The sequence below is a fragment of the Aptenodytes patagonicus genome, chromosome 1, assembly GCF_965638725.1.
Source record: "Aptenodytes patagonicus chromosome 1, bAptPat1.pri.cur, whole genome shotgun sequence".
Classification (NCBI taxonomy): domain Eukaryota; kingdom Metazoa; phylum Chordata; class Aves; order Sphenisciformes; family Spheniscidae; genus Aptenodytes; species Aptenodytes patagonicus.
Genome location: NC_134949.1, coordinates 85,811,979 through 85,830,589, shown reverse-complemented (window position 1 = coordinate 85,830,589; position 18,611 = coordinate 85,811,979). Strand labels below are relative to the sequence as shown.

The 18,611-nt window shown below is 44.5% G+C and overlaps 1 protein-coding gene across 1 annotated transcript; it reads left to right on the top strand.

The window, feature by feature from the left end:
- Positions 1–4,606: 4,606 nt before the first annotated feature.
- On the top strand, positions 4,607–10,412 carry LOC143158247 (C->U-editing enzyme APOBEC-1-like). The gene is made up of 4 exons (XM_076333994.1): positions 4,607–4,657; positions 5,643–6,054; positions 7,300–7,418; positions 9,743–10,412. Exons 1-4 carry the CDS (start codon positions 4,607–4,609, stop codon positions 9,776–9,778), a joined length of 618 nt encoding a protein of 205 aa, XP_076190109.1. The 3' UTR covers positions 9,779–10,412.
- Positions 10,413–18,611: the final 8,199 nt, after the last annotated feature.

The window sequence follows — 18,611 nt, the reverse complement described above, 5'->3', positions numbered from 1 at the left end:
TGCAAAGGTGCTGGGAGAGATAAAAAGGCCATGGGCAGGTGTGCTTATCGGTCAGAGTTGTAAACTAATATGTTGCTAAGGATGTGTATTTGTGTATCTACAAGCTTGTTTTTATATGCATTATTGCATTATTGTGCATACATATATATGTAAATATGTGTGTGTGTACTTCATACATATATATTCACACACAAACAGAGACATGTTTTAGCCCTTTTTTTAAATTTGAAGTTCACAGAGTAAATCTCAAAAGGCTCTGTGTGTTTTTTCTTTCCATAAAAATGTAGATATCTACTGAGAAAACTCCATTAAATCCAAACAAACATACAAGGAATTTCCCTTTTACTGTCAAATGTGCCAGCAGCAGAACACTTAACTAACACAAAGTTTACCATTACAAATTAAGTCCAGGAGGAGGCTTGTAAGTGGAGACCTAAGCCTCTGTGGCAAGAGCCCGAAGCTTTTAGCCAAATTAAAGTTTTGCCTTCCCCCTTGCTTCCAGACTTCCACTGGGTGATTCTCACCTCTTTCCAATAGATCATTCAGCCAGAGAATAGAAAGCTCAGTACCTGTAAAATCCTCAGACATTTGCGAATTGGGATCTTGGCTGATTCAAACCTTGTCCCTTTTTGTCTTCTATGGTGTCTGATCTAACTTTCCTTCTTCTGTGCTCCTTTTTCTTCTCTCTAACCTGCCTGTCTTTCCTAATTTCTTCCATATGTTTGCATTTCTATTACTTCTACCTCACTCCAAATTTGTGTTTTATGCTGAACAAAATTGTTCAGTGTGATGCTGGAGTTGGTGTTACCAGACATACATCTTGGGTTTCAAGTGTCAGATAAGCCAAAAGACATTTTAGAAAAATTGCAAACTATGTGTGCCTCTCCTCTTGAGACACAGCTGGCTCAGTGAAATAAATTAAGGGAGTGCTACATCCAGTAGGCACCACTACTGTAATACTGTCATGCTGCAGGACTGTTATGCTGAGATCTATTTCCTGGGAGACATCTGCAGGGAGCTAGCTCCCTGTTGCTCTGTCCACCTCTCTATCACCTGGTGTATATCCTGGAGTCCCTCTGCAAAGTGTTCTGAAGAAACTGTGAAGTTTCTAGATGATTACCCCCTGGTGAATCTGGTCATATGTATACAGCATGGCTCTGCTACCACCAATGGCAATATTATTGTGAAGGGCTAAGGAACCTGGTGGCTAAAGGAGTCATGAGTGAGTGTATGTCCACCATTCTGTGTGCCTTTGCTGCGTGTGTTCCTCGAAAATGCATTTATGTTCAGGAGGTATGCATATGAGGGTGGTGGTTATTTTTAAAAATCCATTTGCTGGAGTGGGTGAGATATATTCAAGTGTTAACAATAGCTCGGCATTACAAACCACCTTCACATTTATCTCTAACATTATCATAAGCAACTTCTGTAAAGGGAAATAATTGACAGCATGAGAAACAGAAAAAAATATTTTTGTCACAGCTGTTTGAGTAACACATATGACCCTTGCTACAGACATGTAGCAACTTAAAATCATACTGGATTACTGCTGTTTGCTCATAAAGGCCAAGAAAGAGTTTACCCACCCAGATATATGACCCTTCTGGAGGTTATCATCATACTCTGAAGCACTGAAGTTTGGTCCCCGTAGACAGGATATGCAAGTTCTAAAAGCATGAAAATTCACTTGTGTGGTAACCTTGTCTTTCTGATTTTGTTAGGGTTAAAACAACTGCCAGATTTGGAAGGGATTCCTCTCCTCACATTAGGGTGGCAGGAACAACAGAATGACATTTCCTTTTTTTTCCCTTTTGGTTTTCCACCATCTCATGGAGCCCATGCAGCTTCCTGGAGACACCTGGAAACGTTGCGTTGCAAATTCCCTGCTTCTGCTTGGACTCATTTTTTCTCCCTCTGCTTTCTGTGGCACATTGGTGGTTTTATACTAGGAACTGCTGCTACTGAGCACTGCTGCTAATCAAGCCATTTCTTGCAGATCAGACTAAGCATCTCAAAGCCTAATTTACTACTGCATATTTGTAAGTATCAACTGCAGAGAGAAGGAAGTGAAGAGAATACTATAGTATCATTGCATTTCTGGCTTTACTGAGTATCATGTCCATGAACTCAAAAACACACGAGTCAAACACTTTTTTATTTGTTTCAAGAAGTCTCTGAGTGTCTGAGTTGATCCCATTCACTCTTCCTAAGGTATGAACTAATGCAACCCCTAGGGAACAATTCTGTGCTGTGAAGTGAGTGATGACCTTGCAGCAGAAGAGGCCCTGAAGGCAGATGCTGTGTTGGCACTGCGCTGCCCGATAACCTGCCATGACTAGCCTTCTCCTTCACAGAGGGTCCTGTCAGTGCCTGAATCCCTCCTCCCTCTGTACTCCACCATTCGTGTTCAGTTCTGTTTATTCTGCCCTTGCAGGAAACTGAATATTTTTTGACAACAGAATATTGAGGGCTGGCCTCGGAGAATACAAATAAAATCACTCCCCTAGCTTTACAATCCCAAGTCAGGCTTGGCACTGAGGAAGGCAATGGTTTTGTCCTCCAGGAGTGCACATTACTGGACGATGGCTCACCAGGGATCCATTTCTGCAGCTTGCATCAGGCCACAAAATAATTGTGTCACAAAACAAGAGGAAACTGTAAGTGATAAAGACTGACTCAGCACAGACATCTCTAGCTAAGCCATATGAAGAATTCTTTTGTAATCCCTTTGCTCTGCAAGCCGGTTTTGGGTGTGTCAGTCAGAGGATAGCTTCTCACGAGCAACTAGCATTGTTTCACTCATATTTCAGATTAAATGGGAAATATTTTTTGCTGCTTCTTGTGTGAGTTACAGAACAGATCACAGGAAGGTGATGCCCAGTTCATAACACTGAGCAGATTTCTCAGGGCACTGGAAAAAGCCTGTTCTTTTTACATCAGGGAACTGATCTGTCATGACCAATAGCTTCTGCAGATACTCACCTGCTGGCTCAGGTCTTGCTCTCAGGGTGCCCACGTGAGTACAGAGCTCTTCTCAGTTGTGAAGTTTCATAAATATCTGGGCGTACCCCCACAACAAGCTGTCCAATGCCACAGCTCTCCTGGATGCTGGGCAGCTTGCTTAGAGTTAGCCTGAGAGTGTCTGCCCAGTCACTGACCACAGCTGTAGATGTGGCCTCACACACATTGAGGGTCTTCCTTCCTGTGAGGACCCAGGTTCAAGGGTGTATGAGTGGTCCTTGGAACTCCACAGAATGGTTCCATGAAGGGAAATGGCAGTAACCATCACCACCTGCTGGAGATCCATAAAATCACAAGCTTTTGTAGATGACATCTTCTGTTTCCCTCTCTCCACCGGGTTCCGCTCAACTTTCTGATGATATCTGGGTGCCAGAAAAGTTATCTGCCATGCCACTGCTATGTGACTTGATGCCATTTGTGTAGATGCTCTTTCTCTCTTGGTGCATTGGGGTGACTAGAGAAGAGTTGCTTTTCTATTCTGGGGCCAGTGGTAATAAAGAGGGACAATTTCTGTTCTGCACTGCAAAAAAATGTCTCACCTGTTAATTCCAGCTTCTGGCAGGCAACCTTGTCTACACCCCCAGATCCACTTCTGCATGGGACTCACCCTCTTTTGCAGTCTTTTACTGCCAGGAAGTTGCTTTCAGTTTCACCCAGCGGGGTAGTTTATTTGCATAAGAGCAAGTCACCGTAAGGAAATATTCAGCTGAGTAACATTACTAACGTCCAAAGTTCAGTCTTTGGGAATAGAAACTGAAACAAATGTAAGACTAATAAAGGGACATCCATCACCCAAGAGGCGACAGACAAATCCAGAAATATCCATGGCTGCTGTCACTGATAGAGGTAAGTACATGTATGTGAAAAGCAGGTCTATTTCTCCATATTCAGTGTAGATATTTACTGTAGTTTTATCTAACGAACTGGCGAGTACAGACAGATGTGTGTGTTGGCACATGAAGATACACAGGAGACACCTGTGGATCTGTGTGTGTTACCTCTTTGAATGCATTACTGTATCTTGAGTCTTAGGTCCAGCTTCAAAATATTAATATAATTTTGTTAATCCTGATGTGACATTAGGCAGGAAGAATTCAAATTCCGAAAGACCTTTTAATGTGGAAAGAGATCTCAAAGGCAATTGAGAATGGAGCAAATTAGTTGGCTTATCTTTTCGCTTATTTTGTTTTCAATGCAATAAACAACCAGAAAATGCCTCTTAAAGGATCAGTGCAATAAAGCTATGCAAGGAAAGGATCAGTGCAATAAAGCTGTGCAAGGAGCTGATCAGGTCTCTGTTGATGTGGAAGACTATTTTATTCCTGCTGAAATGTAATTTCACTGTGTATATTTCATAATTCCTCATCTTAAAGAGCTAAGAGCTATGGAAAAGTGCCTTTAGTATCTTAATTCTAAGTAAATTAATCCTTTTCTTCAATAAAATGAGGGTTCTTAGATCCTTAAGTTTGCTGTGGATGGGCTTTTACAAAAGAAATAACTAGCCTTGATCACCTGCAATTCTTTTCATCTAGACCCTCAGCTGGGAAGGGATGAATGAGTCATAGGGTCAAACTTCTTTGCCATCATGAGAGACAAAATGTATGTAATCAGGCAGGTCTGTGGTGCCACCCCACAGGTATTTGTTAGTCAGAAATCACCCTCCTTTCTGCACTGATATTTTTTCCTTGGCACTGATTTTTTTTCAGCTTTTGAAACAGTTTCATACTAAGAAAAGAACGAACTGTTGGCTATGAAAATGTTTTTGTCTAGATTGGCATTATAAGGAAAATAGCTCAGGTTTTGCCTCGTAGAAGTGGTTTGGAAGATACAAAGGGAGAAGAGATTTGATTCTGCTCTTCAATTAGTCAGGGAAAAGCAGATGCAGTACTGCTGAAATCAGTGAAGTTAAACTTGAGTGAGATCACAGGCAACCCTAATGTGTTAGAGTGAGCAAGGGTTCATGTACAGCATAGTTTAAACAACCATCAAGTTTAGCTCCCAGGCAGAAATCCACCACTCCTGCATCCCAGAGTGGCTATCCTGCTGTGCAGGGATTATTTATTAAGCCCTTTTACATAAAAGAGATTTGGCAGGGAGTGTATAGACTGAAAGGGGCCAGGACAGGAGGTGTAGAAGAAATTTTGTTTTCTGATCTACTATCCCCAATGACTCAAATCTTTTCTATATAGATCTTGCACCCAGAGAGAACAACCAAAGGTAAGAGATATAGTTCTATCGCTGTGTGCTGCCTGGGCTCCGTGGCAATTTCCAGAGACAGGCAGAGCTAAGAAGCCTTGTGCCTTGGTTTTCTCTTACCATCCCTTTCCCTGATCTTCCTTTCCAGTTGTCTCACTGCTTTGATCAGTGCTGATCTCAGAATGGAGATGGGGTTGCTTACGCTCCGAACATCTCTCAAGGAGGTGCTGTGGGTGTTTCACCAAGGCCACTCTAAGGGAATAATTCTGGAGCCTACATCAAACTCCAGATTTAGATCATTAGATTACAACATTCTTCAAGCTGCTCGTTTGTGATGGGAAAGGCTGAGAGTGGGAGGCTTGGCTGATGTTGAGAGCAGGCAATGCACAATGGGACCAAACATCACTGAAGTGTTGGGATCATAGTACTGCTGGTACTTTTGTCGCAGGTGGAAGATACAGCCAAATGACTTCAAAAGAAATTATTTGCCTGGCCAACATCCAAAGGTGGTGTACCTCCTGTATGAAATCAGGTGGAGCAGAGGTACCATCTGGAGGAACTGGTGCTCAAACAATTCTACCCAACATGCTGAAGTCAACTTCTTGGAAAATTGTTTCAAGGCAATGCCATCAGTTTCTTGCTCCATCACTTGGGTCCTATCTACTACCCCCTGTGGGAAATGCTCCAGAAGAATTCTGGAGTTCCTGAGGGTACATCCCAATGTGACCTTGGAAATATACGCAGCCAAGCTGTTCAAGCACCTGGATATCCGTAACCGGCAAGGTCTCAGGAACCTGGCAATGAACGGAGTCATTATACGTATCATGAATCTTGCAGGTAACCCAACTACTCTTTGGGTTTGTCTAGGTGTGGATTGAAAGTTCTGGGATTATGTGCACTCTCAGCAGTTGTGCTTTGTAATAGTGGTGATGACTGGCATTAGGGAGTACTAGTAAGTGCAAAAATGCCACTCTCTTCTGCCTTATTTCTTCCCCAATCCCATACAGCAGCAGGACCAGCATGGTCACTTCCTCTTGCCAAATCTGAACAAGGAGAGTTATGTCTTTCTCTAGCCATCCATGCCTCCTTTATATACAGTGAAAAATCGTGAGCGTAAGATAGAGCCTGTCCCTCCTAGCATATATATGCAGATCAGCTTGCCAGCTGCAGCAGTTGGTTTCCTTTGACAGCTGGAGAAGAGAAGGAGACATATCTAAAGGAGACTTTCAGATAATGCATCACAGAGGACAATTGTGTCTTGCATGTGTGTCTTTTTGTATGTATATCTTGCTTGCCTGTTGATGTTTGGCTGTAAAAATAGTCCAGACAAGTAGCTCACAGAAAGGAATGTACATTTGAAGAGGTGAATCTCACATACCTGTCTGGACACTTACTACTGGAGTGTGCAGCTACAAAACCTACCAGGTCAAATGTAAACTTAAAGGAGATTGCTTATCTTGGGGAACCTGTCTCTGGGATTATACCACCAGAGCACTGACAGAAGCTCTGGCCATCCTATCAAAACTAAGATCAGTATGAAACTGCTAAATGTTAGGGTGGTCACTCCAGGTTTTTCCTGATCATCGAGATAAGTCAAGCAGATTCATGACTGAAGCAACAAGTTTATTGTCTTACCCAAAGCTGCTGTGATCAAGCACAAAGCTGCCAAAAGGTATGCCTGAACAGCCCTGATTGCATGTGCCACTTCCCTTTTCGGTCCTTCCCAGAGAAGCAGCCTGCCGCCCACTGATTCCTTCTCCCTTGGCCAATGTGTTCTGGTTTTATGCCCTGATGTGCTATCCATGATAGGGGTTGCCCAAGCCACCCTAAGTGATCTCTCTCTCTCTGGCAAGTCCCCTTTTTAGACATATTGCTATTTGTAGAGTTTTGGTTCCCCTTTCCACTAACTTATTTGTGTAGTTGCAAGTCATGGTTGGTCCCTTGCATGAATACCCTCAGATTAATATCTTTCTCCTGCCCTTTACTGTTGTCTTACTGAGAAAGAAGTGACTCATTGCATATTCATGAAGAAAGAACTGGGCATGCCTTTCATCAATAGTGACTGGATATCTCTCTTCTCAGATTACAGTTACGGGTGGAAAAGATTTGTTGCATACCAACGTGGAGAAGATGATTATTGGCCCTGGAGCTTCGCTTCATACATCCTTCTGAATTGGATAGAGCTCTATCATATCCTTTCGGTTAGTAGGCACTTGAAGAAAATGCTGAGAGTGAAAAATAATGCAAAATCCTGGGAAAAGGAGGTTTGGAGGATCCTGGCAATGGTGTTAGCAGAAACGATAGTATGAAAAAAAAGCGTGGGCTTGATGCTGCATGAACAGAGGGCCAAGCAGGCAAGAGATTGTCAAGGACTATGCTGCTACATTGTGCCTTTGTGGCCAGGAGTAGAGAAGAGATTTAGCAATACTCTCAGTTTTTTTACTAAGGAAAGGGTAAATTATTTCAACCCTTTACATGGATGAGCTACAAGTTCATTAGCTTGCAGCTTACTGGAGCTATTTGATCCCAAAAGCTCATTCAGCTGTGTAAACATGATTCAAGTACACTCTTTTTGCCTCTCAAGACAGGACACTGATTTTAGTTAAGTTCTGATCCAGTACAAAGGCCCAGATCAGTGGATTCACTTTCAGGATCACAGCTTACACGTAAGAGTATCATACGACTGAGATCTACATTCCCTATTTCTTGCAATCCATACAACTGCAGAAGTTATTTGCATGGCCTGATATCCAACTGTACAAGAAAGAGAAGGTGGTCTACTGAACAGGAGAGAAGACCAGGACTGGAGTTAACTTCCTGGCTCAGCCACCCTTTGCAGGGCAAGCCAGTTCTTGCTTGAACTGGTCCCTGTATGTAGAATGGGGGCTAGCAGAATGGACGGCAGGAGATAGAGTAGGGATGCACAGAACTACATAATACAGACAGGAACTTAAAGTCTAGAAGGAGAAAAACTAACCTATCTGTAGGATGCTATAAATGCCTTGTTTTATTTCTGGCTGAGGAAAAGGAACACATTAGACTTCACTTCCATCCACCCCAAACTTTACATAGGTCTTTTAATACCTCAAGACCTGACCTTTCTAATTCTGTCTAAATAAGACATTCAGGTGACAGGATACACAGTCAGTGGCATTACCCAGTCAGTCAGCTGATCTAACAAAGTAGTTAATGCAATGTAACTGTTTAGGAGATATTTTTCCCTTGGCTTTCAGCCTTCCTGAGTCTCCTAATGTCTGAGACGATGATTAAATAATTTAGCAGCTTACGCACAATCAAATGTATAGTGTGATGCTTACCAGGGAGCTGAACAGAGGTGTCTGCTAAATGCTTGTGAGTACCAATGAACTACAGCTGACTCAGCTTAGTTCCCTGGGCAGCAGTACAAGGTGAATATGCCCTTCAGGTCTTGGTTTTAAAGAGCCAGCTAACAAATGACCTGTTCCTCCCTGTGCCCCTGGCAACCTTATTGATTACTGCAGAGTCCTGGTGAATAGGGCCCATTATCAGTAGTTCTGACTAACCACCAACCCTCCCCAGAAGGAATGGGAAGGTCTGTGTGCTCAGCCCTTGTGAACACCCAGCCCCATTTTCCTAACTGTGCATGGTCAGATAAGTCTCATTGACCATTGCCAGCTGACACAATTCTTGGGGCAGACCAGGACCCCCTGAGTGCAGAGGTGTAATGAGGAGAGTTCATTCCAGGCACATGCTCCAGAGAAATACAGACAGTTGTGTCAAGTCCTGACCTCCCTGGCAGAAGAAAGACACTGAGGAACCAGAGAGGATTTGGTGGAGTACCACTGCAATAGTCAGGGTGCTGGAGCACTCGCCCTACAAGGAGAGGCTGAGGGCATTGGCTTTGTTAGGTGTAAAGAAAAGAAGGCTAAGTGGGATATAACTGCAGTTTTCCACTACATAAAGGTGGCAAAGACAAAGCCAGGCTCTCCTCAAAGCTGCATAGAGGGAAAATGAGGCAACAGGCACAAGCTGCGACAAGGGAAATTCTGGACAGAAGGAAAAAGTCTCCCCCAACAGTGGTGCTGTATTGGAACAGGTGCCCAGAGAGGCTGTCAGACCTCCATCCCTGGAGACACTGAGAAGTTTCCTCTGAGCTGCCTGATCTATCTTTGGAGTTAGCCATGCTGCAAACACATTGTTGGACTAGAGACCTCCAGAGGGCCTTTCTCACCCCCAAAATTCTGCCTTTCCACAGGACCTAGCTCCACTTCCCCTGGATTCAGCTACACAGCCTGCCACCTTTTAAATGCTTCTGTTTCTGAGTGGTCTGTCTTTCTAGGAGGGGTTTACACGGCACAGTAAATGCCAAGGTGCTGCTCTTGTCTGGAAAGCTGAGTCCCAAGGGAGATCATCTGGCATGCTGAAGGTGGATCAGAGTGATCTCTTGGACTAGATGCTGTATTTTCAAACTCTGGATCATGTTTAAGAGACAACTTAAGCTTTTGGCACCTAATTTTTAATGTTCATGTTTCTTTCTTCCTGCTAGGGGCTTCCTCCATTGCTGGCAAACTTTAAATACTAACAAGTATCAGCAGCATGCTTTCCAGCTCACTTTGTGCATCATAACATTATTTACAAGACTGGAAAAGCCAGTCCCTGGAAGTCTTCCCCACTACAGCCTTGAACTATGAGCTTCATACTGTCAACAGAGAAGACTCTTATCGCTGGTTGGGCATTGCTAAGTATTGGACACAGCAGAAGGAACACATGAGAAACCATCAGAAAGTTCGGATGATGCAGCCAGGCAGCCAGGACACAGTGCTCTGGGTCTTTACAAGGCTTCCTGCGAGTCCAATGGGGATGGGGACCATGCCCCAGGATCAGGCCTTTCATGTCTGCTGATTCTGCAATCAGATTCTGCAAGTACCCTCTTGAAAGGCCAGCAAAGTAACATTTTTCCTGCTTTGATCTCTTCCAAAGAAGTAATCAGAGCAATGCATTCTGGTTTTGAGAATTTCTTATGAAGATCACTTTTATGGTTATGTGTGTATGTTTCAGAAAATACTTCATGCTACTAGTATTTGTGTAATATTATTATTATATTACTGCTTTTATTACAATATAATAAGATTATATTACTAAGGATTATATTGCTTCATTTTAAGGTCTTATTCTCCCTGTTTTTATGACTGTAGAAACAACAGAATAAAAGTTAAAATGTCAACTCTGTGGAAACTTTGCTTTTCTTGTTCAGTTCCTGGGCACACATCCTTCCCTTGTAATTCCACACTCCGGAGTCCCAGCTGTTCATTTGCAAACTGGGCGAACACAGTAAAAAGCCTCTGCTTTTCCAGCTGGAAGCACTGACTGGAATGGTGAGGTAGGAGATACTGAAAGCTCTGAGCTATCTCTACAGGCAGAAGTCAAAAAGAAGATACAGGTGTGTTGGGCCTTGCAGAGTTTTCAGTCTGTGCTGCAAATAATGCAAAACATCTGAATGAACCATGTTGGGAGCTCCATGTTTCATGACTCCCAACCCCTCCAAGCAGGAGGCCCATTGTGTGATCCCACTGAGGAATGTGCTGCTGCTGGGATCTGCAACATACAGGCACAAATGATTAATTGAAGAATAAGGCAGGGGCTGGTGGGAACCATGCCTATCTCTTCTAGTTGATTAATGCTTATAGCATCCTTTGGCCATGCCAAAGTCTCCAGATGTTTAGCAGACAATCAAGACAGGCAGAAAAGTTGCAGGCTGAGGAAGCAGCTCCAGCCCCTGCTGTCTGAGAGAGTATCTAAAGCTGAGTGCAGCTGGCTGCAGAGTGTCTCCTACGTTAACCGAATAAAATTACTCCAAGCAATGTATAGTGTGGCTAAAGTTTTCTTCCCCCTGTCCAGGTCCTCAGGCTGGATGTCACATGCTTTCTTTCTGGCCATTCTAGTGTTAACTCTTTGTTTCCTTAGGGAGAAATCAAATCACTCGATCAACATGTAGTTGAGTACACCGGGGTCCATAACCATTCAGCAACATAACTTGTAAGTTACTGGTCTGCTGTGGAATGTGGCAACTGGATTTGAGCCTGATCAACACATATATCTTCAAACATCTTCATCTGGGTCTTGGTACAGAAGTTAGCTGAGTCCCACCTGAGAACCTAGAAAGTACAACAGCACAAAGCTATACAACTCTGTGTAGCGTCCAGCAAAAAATGGAAACCCTAAGTGTTAACAAAATCTGCAAGACCTGAAGACCCATCCATATCTCTTGCCATAAATACTTAAGCATCGTAGAATCTTACTCACAGCTTAGCATCGCACAGAGAAGGCTTAACCCATAGCAGTGTGGAAATTACCGACACATTGCTAGGTCACATGAAATAATCTAAAAATGCTGGCAGGTGTTGCTATGTTTCTGTACCTTAGAATAAATATGCAGTCAGACTTTGACCTTGGAAAGGTCGGAGTTCAGTGTACCTAAAACTCCAGCTCTCTGGAGGAAGATGGCAGGTTGGATGGCCCAGGTCTTTTGAGTAGGATGATGACATTGCCTGGAGATTAAACGAGATGCGAATTTGAATTAGGAGGGGAAAGTGGCTTGATGGGAGAGAATTTGTTTGAGAAGACTCAAGAAAGAGAACAGGAGCCTTCTGTAAGTAGCTCTAGGTGAAGGGGATTAGACGATCCAGAAGCTAGGGCTGTGTCAACCACATTGTTCTACATGAGAAAGGACCAGTAGTCCAGTAAGGAATAATATATACCAGCGCAAAGTTGATCTTAATCCTCTAGCAGCAATATGGTGACCTACTCCAAATTAATTACTTTTTCCTGCAGTATCATCTGAGGGTGAGTACAGACCCTGCTGTGAATCCTCCAACTTTGTTCCTGACAGTCCAAGGCCCATCTCAGTGAACTATTACCATGAAATAGTTTTCCTGCAGGCAAGGTAGAGGACAATGCCTTTACTGCAGGACAGAGGGGTTATTCCTGGCACGCAAAGAGGTACCCTATTCTTGCTTTGAACTTCAGCTAATACTCATCTGTTTAGCCCCAGGCCAGAGAGCCTTGGATGAGGGTGGGGTGGTGGCCAAGGGAGAAAAGCGAGGGAGAAATCAGGATATACCACAGAACAACAGAGGACAAAATGATCGATGAAGGAGGAAGAAAATGAGATCCCATTAGGCTCCTCAGTTTCATTTAACATGGGTCTCTGCAGCATTATCCAGTGCAGCTTCTCTCAGACAGGTGGTGCAGTAGGTGTGATTCTCTTCAGGTTGTGAGGAATGCTTTGGGGATTAATAACAGTAGGTCAGCACTAGCAAGAATATGAGATGGGTATGCAACCTGATGATTTTTGGACACACAAGCTGGAAGCTGTTGGGCCTAATCCTGTTCCATCATCCTATCTCAAAGCAATATTGGCAAGTGTCCACTGGCTCCAGTGGGTTCCTGCACAGGGATGTGCTGTTTGATGTCCCTTTTCAGCTCCCTATAGTTACAGTTACAGTTTTGACTCTCTGACTGTTACTCCCAAAACAAATGTTTTCATTTGTCGTCCCCTGTAATTATCTGATTTTCTGTCCAACTTCTTGTTTGTTTGTTCCTCCTTCTCAGAAGGGCTAATCAGTGTTTCTAGAAGTCCCAAAAGAGAAACACAGCAACAATGGGTTCCTGAAAGTGAAATACTAGGGAAGAGAAGAACAAAGTGAGAAGATGTAATACTTCGTGCCTGACACACTCCCAGGCTCCAGCTCTCTTCAGCTCTTCCTAGGCCAAACGTGGTTTCTGAGTATTCGGTAGCCCTTTCTGAAGCATAAGCAGCTACACTGCTGTTCTGGGAGAGGAAATGAAGCAGGGCCTTGGAGACAGCTGAAAGCAGAGACAGCATTTTATGGAGGCTCTAACAACTCCAGCTGGAGTGTGATCAGGGTCCTGTGGCCCCGCTCCAGTACAAGTGAGTCTGGATCAGAGGGGTGAACCAGAGATGTGCCCATTTGCTAGGAGCAATCCTAGTCCATTAGACAAGAACTTTGCAGTGGTGATGGTCCTGTAATGTGTAGGACTGTCACTAAGGGAGCAAAAGGACACATGATAAAGCAGAAATGATGAACAGGGCAGCGTGAGCGATGGTGCCATACTCCTAGTGGAGCCTGGACTCTGAAGTGAACAGTGACACAGGCTGGTGCCCCCACCTCCCCCAGTCACATCTGGCTGGGGATAGTTTCTTGCTACAGCTGAGCACCGGTGCGTAATGAGGCAGAGATCTCTGGCACCCCCATCCCTGTCATGGGTCACAGTTCTACTACTGCTAGTGTCAGCTCTGGTCATTAACAAGTCATTCAACTGCACAGAAGTGCCTGGATTAACTGAAGTGCACGGACTCATTTTTATGAGTTAGCCAGAGTGCATGGTTCTTCATGAAAGGCTCAACCCTTTCCCACTGAAGGCAGGAGGACAAACTTTCTCTGGTCCATTTGGAAGCTTGCCAGTTCAACGTCAGCCCAGTGAAGTTTTTTTACACTAGCTGTAGCTGTCAGAGTGAACTTGCAATCTGCTGTATCCCTGCTGTGCTCCTGCTGGGGTGTAAGGGCCTAGAGGTGGGTCTACCACACTGCTAGCCTATAGAGGTAACCACACAAGAGAGCTGGTCTACTCTCATCTTCTCTCCCTCTGGACTGGTAAAAACATTGTTCCAGCTTGTAGAGTAGGCTAGTTCTTAACTGTGATTAATAACAAGATTATAGCATGGAGACATCAACATCCTTCCTGCCCTGGAACTTGGGTGCCACCTGCACTCACCCATGTGAGGAGACAGGTCCCTTGCAGGCAGGAAGATTACCTCTCAGTATTAGCTCCACACCTTTGAAAGTCACATCAGTCCTTCAACTGGTACGCTTAATAATAATAATGACAACAGCAGCAGCAACAATGGTGTTTTAGCTATATCTTATGCGGGTTTGGAAGCCTGAGGGGAAACCTGCCTATCACAAAGTGTATGAGAGATTTAAAAGCCAAAGGCAGCCTTCAAAATACTTGCCATACTTTGGCACCTACCCTTCTGCTCTGACCTCTGCTCTTGCAACAACCCGCTTTCTCCCTCCCCTTCAGAGGCTCTGCTTATCCCTGCTGGCATTGTCAGAACAAATGGTCTCTTCTGTGCCAAACCCCTCCACATTTCTTTTGCGAACCAAATCTGATTTCCATCGCTGCGAGGATTTAATACATATGTGATCAAATAATGAAATTTCTGCTCATAGAAACACCAAGGGGTCAGCACCAGGGAGGGAAGAAAAAACTACTCGAGCTAGAGGACAATGTTGGACTCGAATACATATAGGCTAAAAACCCCTGAAGGGGCAAGTAGCAGGGGACTGGACTCCATGACCCTGAAGCCCCTTTCTGTCCTGGTTTCCAAGTACCAGCATGCGGGAGAGGGAGAGAGAGCAAGCAGGGGGGAGACATGCTTTGAAAATCCCCCTTGTATTTGTAAGGGCCTGGAGCGTGTCTTTGCATTGTTTAATGGTAATCTGTTTCTTATTATTGCAATGTGATGTCCAAGGACGCTGTGTACTGACCTGGAGTGATGCTGTGTGCAGCTGTGGGAATGATGTCAGTGTCCTGCTCTTCAATGGGCATGTTCTGGGGGTTGTTGAGAGCTGGACTCTGGGAGCCGTTTGCAGCGAGGAACAACATCCCTCCAGCCAACACCCTCGTAAAGGTGCCAAACACCCCCGTGCACCAGGAGACGGCAGCCATGCCCGGTGTTCCACACTGTACCAATAACCATCCTATCCCCTGTTTATCCTGTTTCCTCTGTTATCAAAGACCGACCCTGTACCTTGCTCTGCTGCAGAGTTGGAGCTTTCACAGAGTGGGTGGTCTCTGTATCCCAGCCCTCGAGGTGATAAAGCGCATGTCAGTTGTTGTAAGACTGGATGCGTCCCGAGGGTCCGATTGCCAAAAGGTCATGCAGGTGGCTGCGTGCAGAGACACACAGGGTGTCGTTCAGTGAGGATGAAGGAGCTACCCCCAGCCCGTGGGCAGGACTGTTTTCAGCAGCCCCCTGTGCCTCGTGAGGGTGTGCTTACAGCAACGGTAAATAAAGCTTGAGCATGCAAAAAGCACCCAAAACACTACACAGCCAGTCACGGGGGCAGGTCTGGTGAGAGCTCACGTTTGTGCCAGATTTGCTGGGAATCTTTTGTATCCTGCCATTAATTGTGGCTGTAGTCCTTAGGGTGCGAGTAACAAGATAACGGGGAGGTGGGCACACTCGTGGAAAGCATGGCTCGGGGCACCAGCTGTACAGCTGTTCGGATGCGCCTGTGCTTTGTCCATCGCCGCAAGCAGTGGGATGTTGAACCAAGTGAGACTGGGGTTTTCAGCTACCACCATAGGCCCATCTCCATAAGGACAGGCTGTAAACATAAGTGATACTCAAAACTACATAAGCAGTAGTGAAATGTTCCCTACACACACAGTCTACAAAGCAAGTAAAAAAATCTTAGGTTGTAAAAGTAATGTTACTACGTAACAGTCATCCTCCAGGGAGTTATTCTTGGCAGAGACACCTAATGCATTTGAGGCTGGATTAATTAATAATGCCAATTCAAAGAATACCTTGTAACAAAATGATATGAATTGGTATTTGAGAATAGAAAAAATGCAGTTAAAAAGGATCTCTATAGCAGCAGAGCTAAATTCCTATAGCTAAATCACATGGATTAGCTAAACAGTCTGCTCTGAATTTAATCTGCTTTAGATTCAGAAGAAGCAACCTAGGATATATTCTGAATCCAGTGCACGTTTCTTTGCATTTACTCATTGCATTTATTCTCCTATTGTATGATGTCACCAATAGTCATGTTTCAACAAGTATCTTCAACTAAATGTTTGACAGCATTCAAGCAAAAGCCAGTGTCTCAACTGCTTTTTTAGAAAATGCTACTTTTTCTAGTAGCTCTCCAACAATTTCACTCAGAAGGACAATGGTGTTGTACAGGCCAATACCAAAAGTTGGAAGACAGAGATCCTTTTTCCATCTCTGCTTCTCTTCTTGTTTTGTGGAGTATGTTGGGTCAGCTCTTCTTCTGTGTCCACTTTGGTCAATTACGAGTCATGAATGGGGACGATAGGCTTGAAATCAATAAAGGAAGTATCTTGAACAACTTTAGCATTTATGTCCCAGATTTTTGATAGTATTTCCAAAGTATCTATTGCCTGAACACTTTATCTGCCGCCTCGATCTGCTGGGTGACACTGTCAACAACTTCAAAGTTACAAGGGAAATTAATAAAGACAGTTTAATAGGATAGTGCCAGGTTGTCTCTCCAGAAATCAGAAAGGATAGATGACACATCAGTCCTTTGTGTCAACTTTTACTTCCCTCACCCACGTGGTACCAAAATAATGACAAAACCAGATGGTCATTTGTAAGACCTTTTTTTATATAAATAATATGCACTGTATTGAACAAATATACAACACCATGCTTGCAAATTAATGCTTTGCAAAGAAATCTCATTGCTATTCCTGGTCAAAATTCCTCAAGCTGAGTGCCTCAGGAGCCTGAAGTTGTAGGAAGCTTGTGATGCACCCAGTTGTGACCTCTCCTAGCAGGAGGAGGCACTGTGGGAGCAGGGCTCTCTGCTGTCCTCCTGCGGCTGGCCTATCACCAGGGGAGGTGTTTTGAGGAGCAACACAGGAGCCTCCAGCCTTACCCAGAAAGAGGAACAAGATGGAGCAGAGAACTCACAGCCATCATGAAGGAAATTACAGAGCACTCCCAGAATGTGGGACACACTTAGCCTTGGCAAAACATCAAGAGGTTAGACTGCAGAGGACAATCCATCTGTAATTTAGGTAGTGGGAAGGTGGTGGTGAGTAGGCATGTACTATGAACCCGTCTTCAACTTGGTAAAGACTGTGTCCACAAGACCAGGTGCTGATGGGGTCCCCTAGTGGAAACACACTGATTGCCAGGCAGCAGGATGCTTTGATTTTGCCCCCTACAAAAGATATCTATCTACAGGCTGTATAGCTTTGCTCATGCTGGGTGTTTTTTCTGGTCTCAACTCTCAGTCCAGTCCCCAACTAGCCACATCTAGCCATATTATGGGCAATAAAAGGCCTGAAAAAACAGAAGACTATGGGACTGTTAAGGTGCCTCCAGCAGAGGACAGTTGGCTAGGGAGGGAGCATATTGCAGGCCTGATCTAGGAGGAAATGCTCAGTGGATGAAAAGTACCCCAGTAGTGAGAACTGTGGTGCTCCTCCCTGAGGTATGTCAAGAAACAGATGGTGACTGATGTGGATGCTAATACACCATCTAAAAAGACACAACCTCAACCTACATGAATGAGAGATTAAGTCTGAGGGACAATACAATGTGGAAATGAAGTGTGTTATCCAGTAGATATATGCTGGAAACACATTGCAGTGGTGAAGTTCCTTGGTGGCTCCTTTCCTGGCTGGGTGACAGGTCCACACACTAATCAGCACTGACCTCAAGCTGCCGTGGCTCTCAACATAGTTGATAGGAGTTGAGTGGACTTCCTATTTCTGCATGGGAAATGTCTTGCTGGACACCCAGAATTGCAGTTTGCACTTGAAAATGTTGGCCAGCAAGTCTTCTGCTTTCATTTTAGGCTTTTATTGTCTAGTTTCAACCCCTCCTAGGGCACAAAACCTGGACCCACAGCTACTGAAGCTCCCTCCTTTCTGGGCAGGAGGCACCACAGGGCCTGGGCCTGCACACAATCCACTTAGAAGACCTGCTGGCTTCAAGTGAGGTTTTCAAGCTAAGCTACCTGGGCTGTCCAGGACTCGCCTCAATACTCTCAGTCCAGTTTTCCAATAACTGGCCAATTTTGTTGTTAGGACATAGGCTCTATCACTTAAATGGTGATGGTTTTCAACTTCCTACCCACATCCAGAAGGACAAATACACCGTTTCACAGGCAAGGACACAGAGCAGCTCAGTGTAGTGCAGCTCTAAGAGCCAAGAGATGTGCTCCCCAAAGCCCTCATGAAATGTGCAGATCGGTGAGGTGCCAGTGAGAACACAGTTGCACAAAGAGCTTTGCAGGCTGTCTGTTCCCACCTGGGCAAAGCTAAACCCAGAACTCCATTTAGTGGACCACCTGAATTAGCTCTGCAGGGACCAAGGGAGGGCAAATTGCTCTCTGGCAATGTCACTGCAGTCCTGGCTATTCCCAGCTAGCAATGGATGAGGTGTGAGTCTGGGGAATGTGTCTTCAGAAGATCAGCCTAATTCTCCTTGGAAATGAAAAAGTAAGGATAGTCTTATCTCTAGACACAGGGCTGGAAGGGAGGGAGATGTAAAGAGGGAAGGAGAGAAAGATCTGTTGTAAGGGAGAGAGTTGGAAATCAAAGAACAAGTGTTTGTGAAGTCTTCT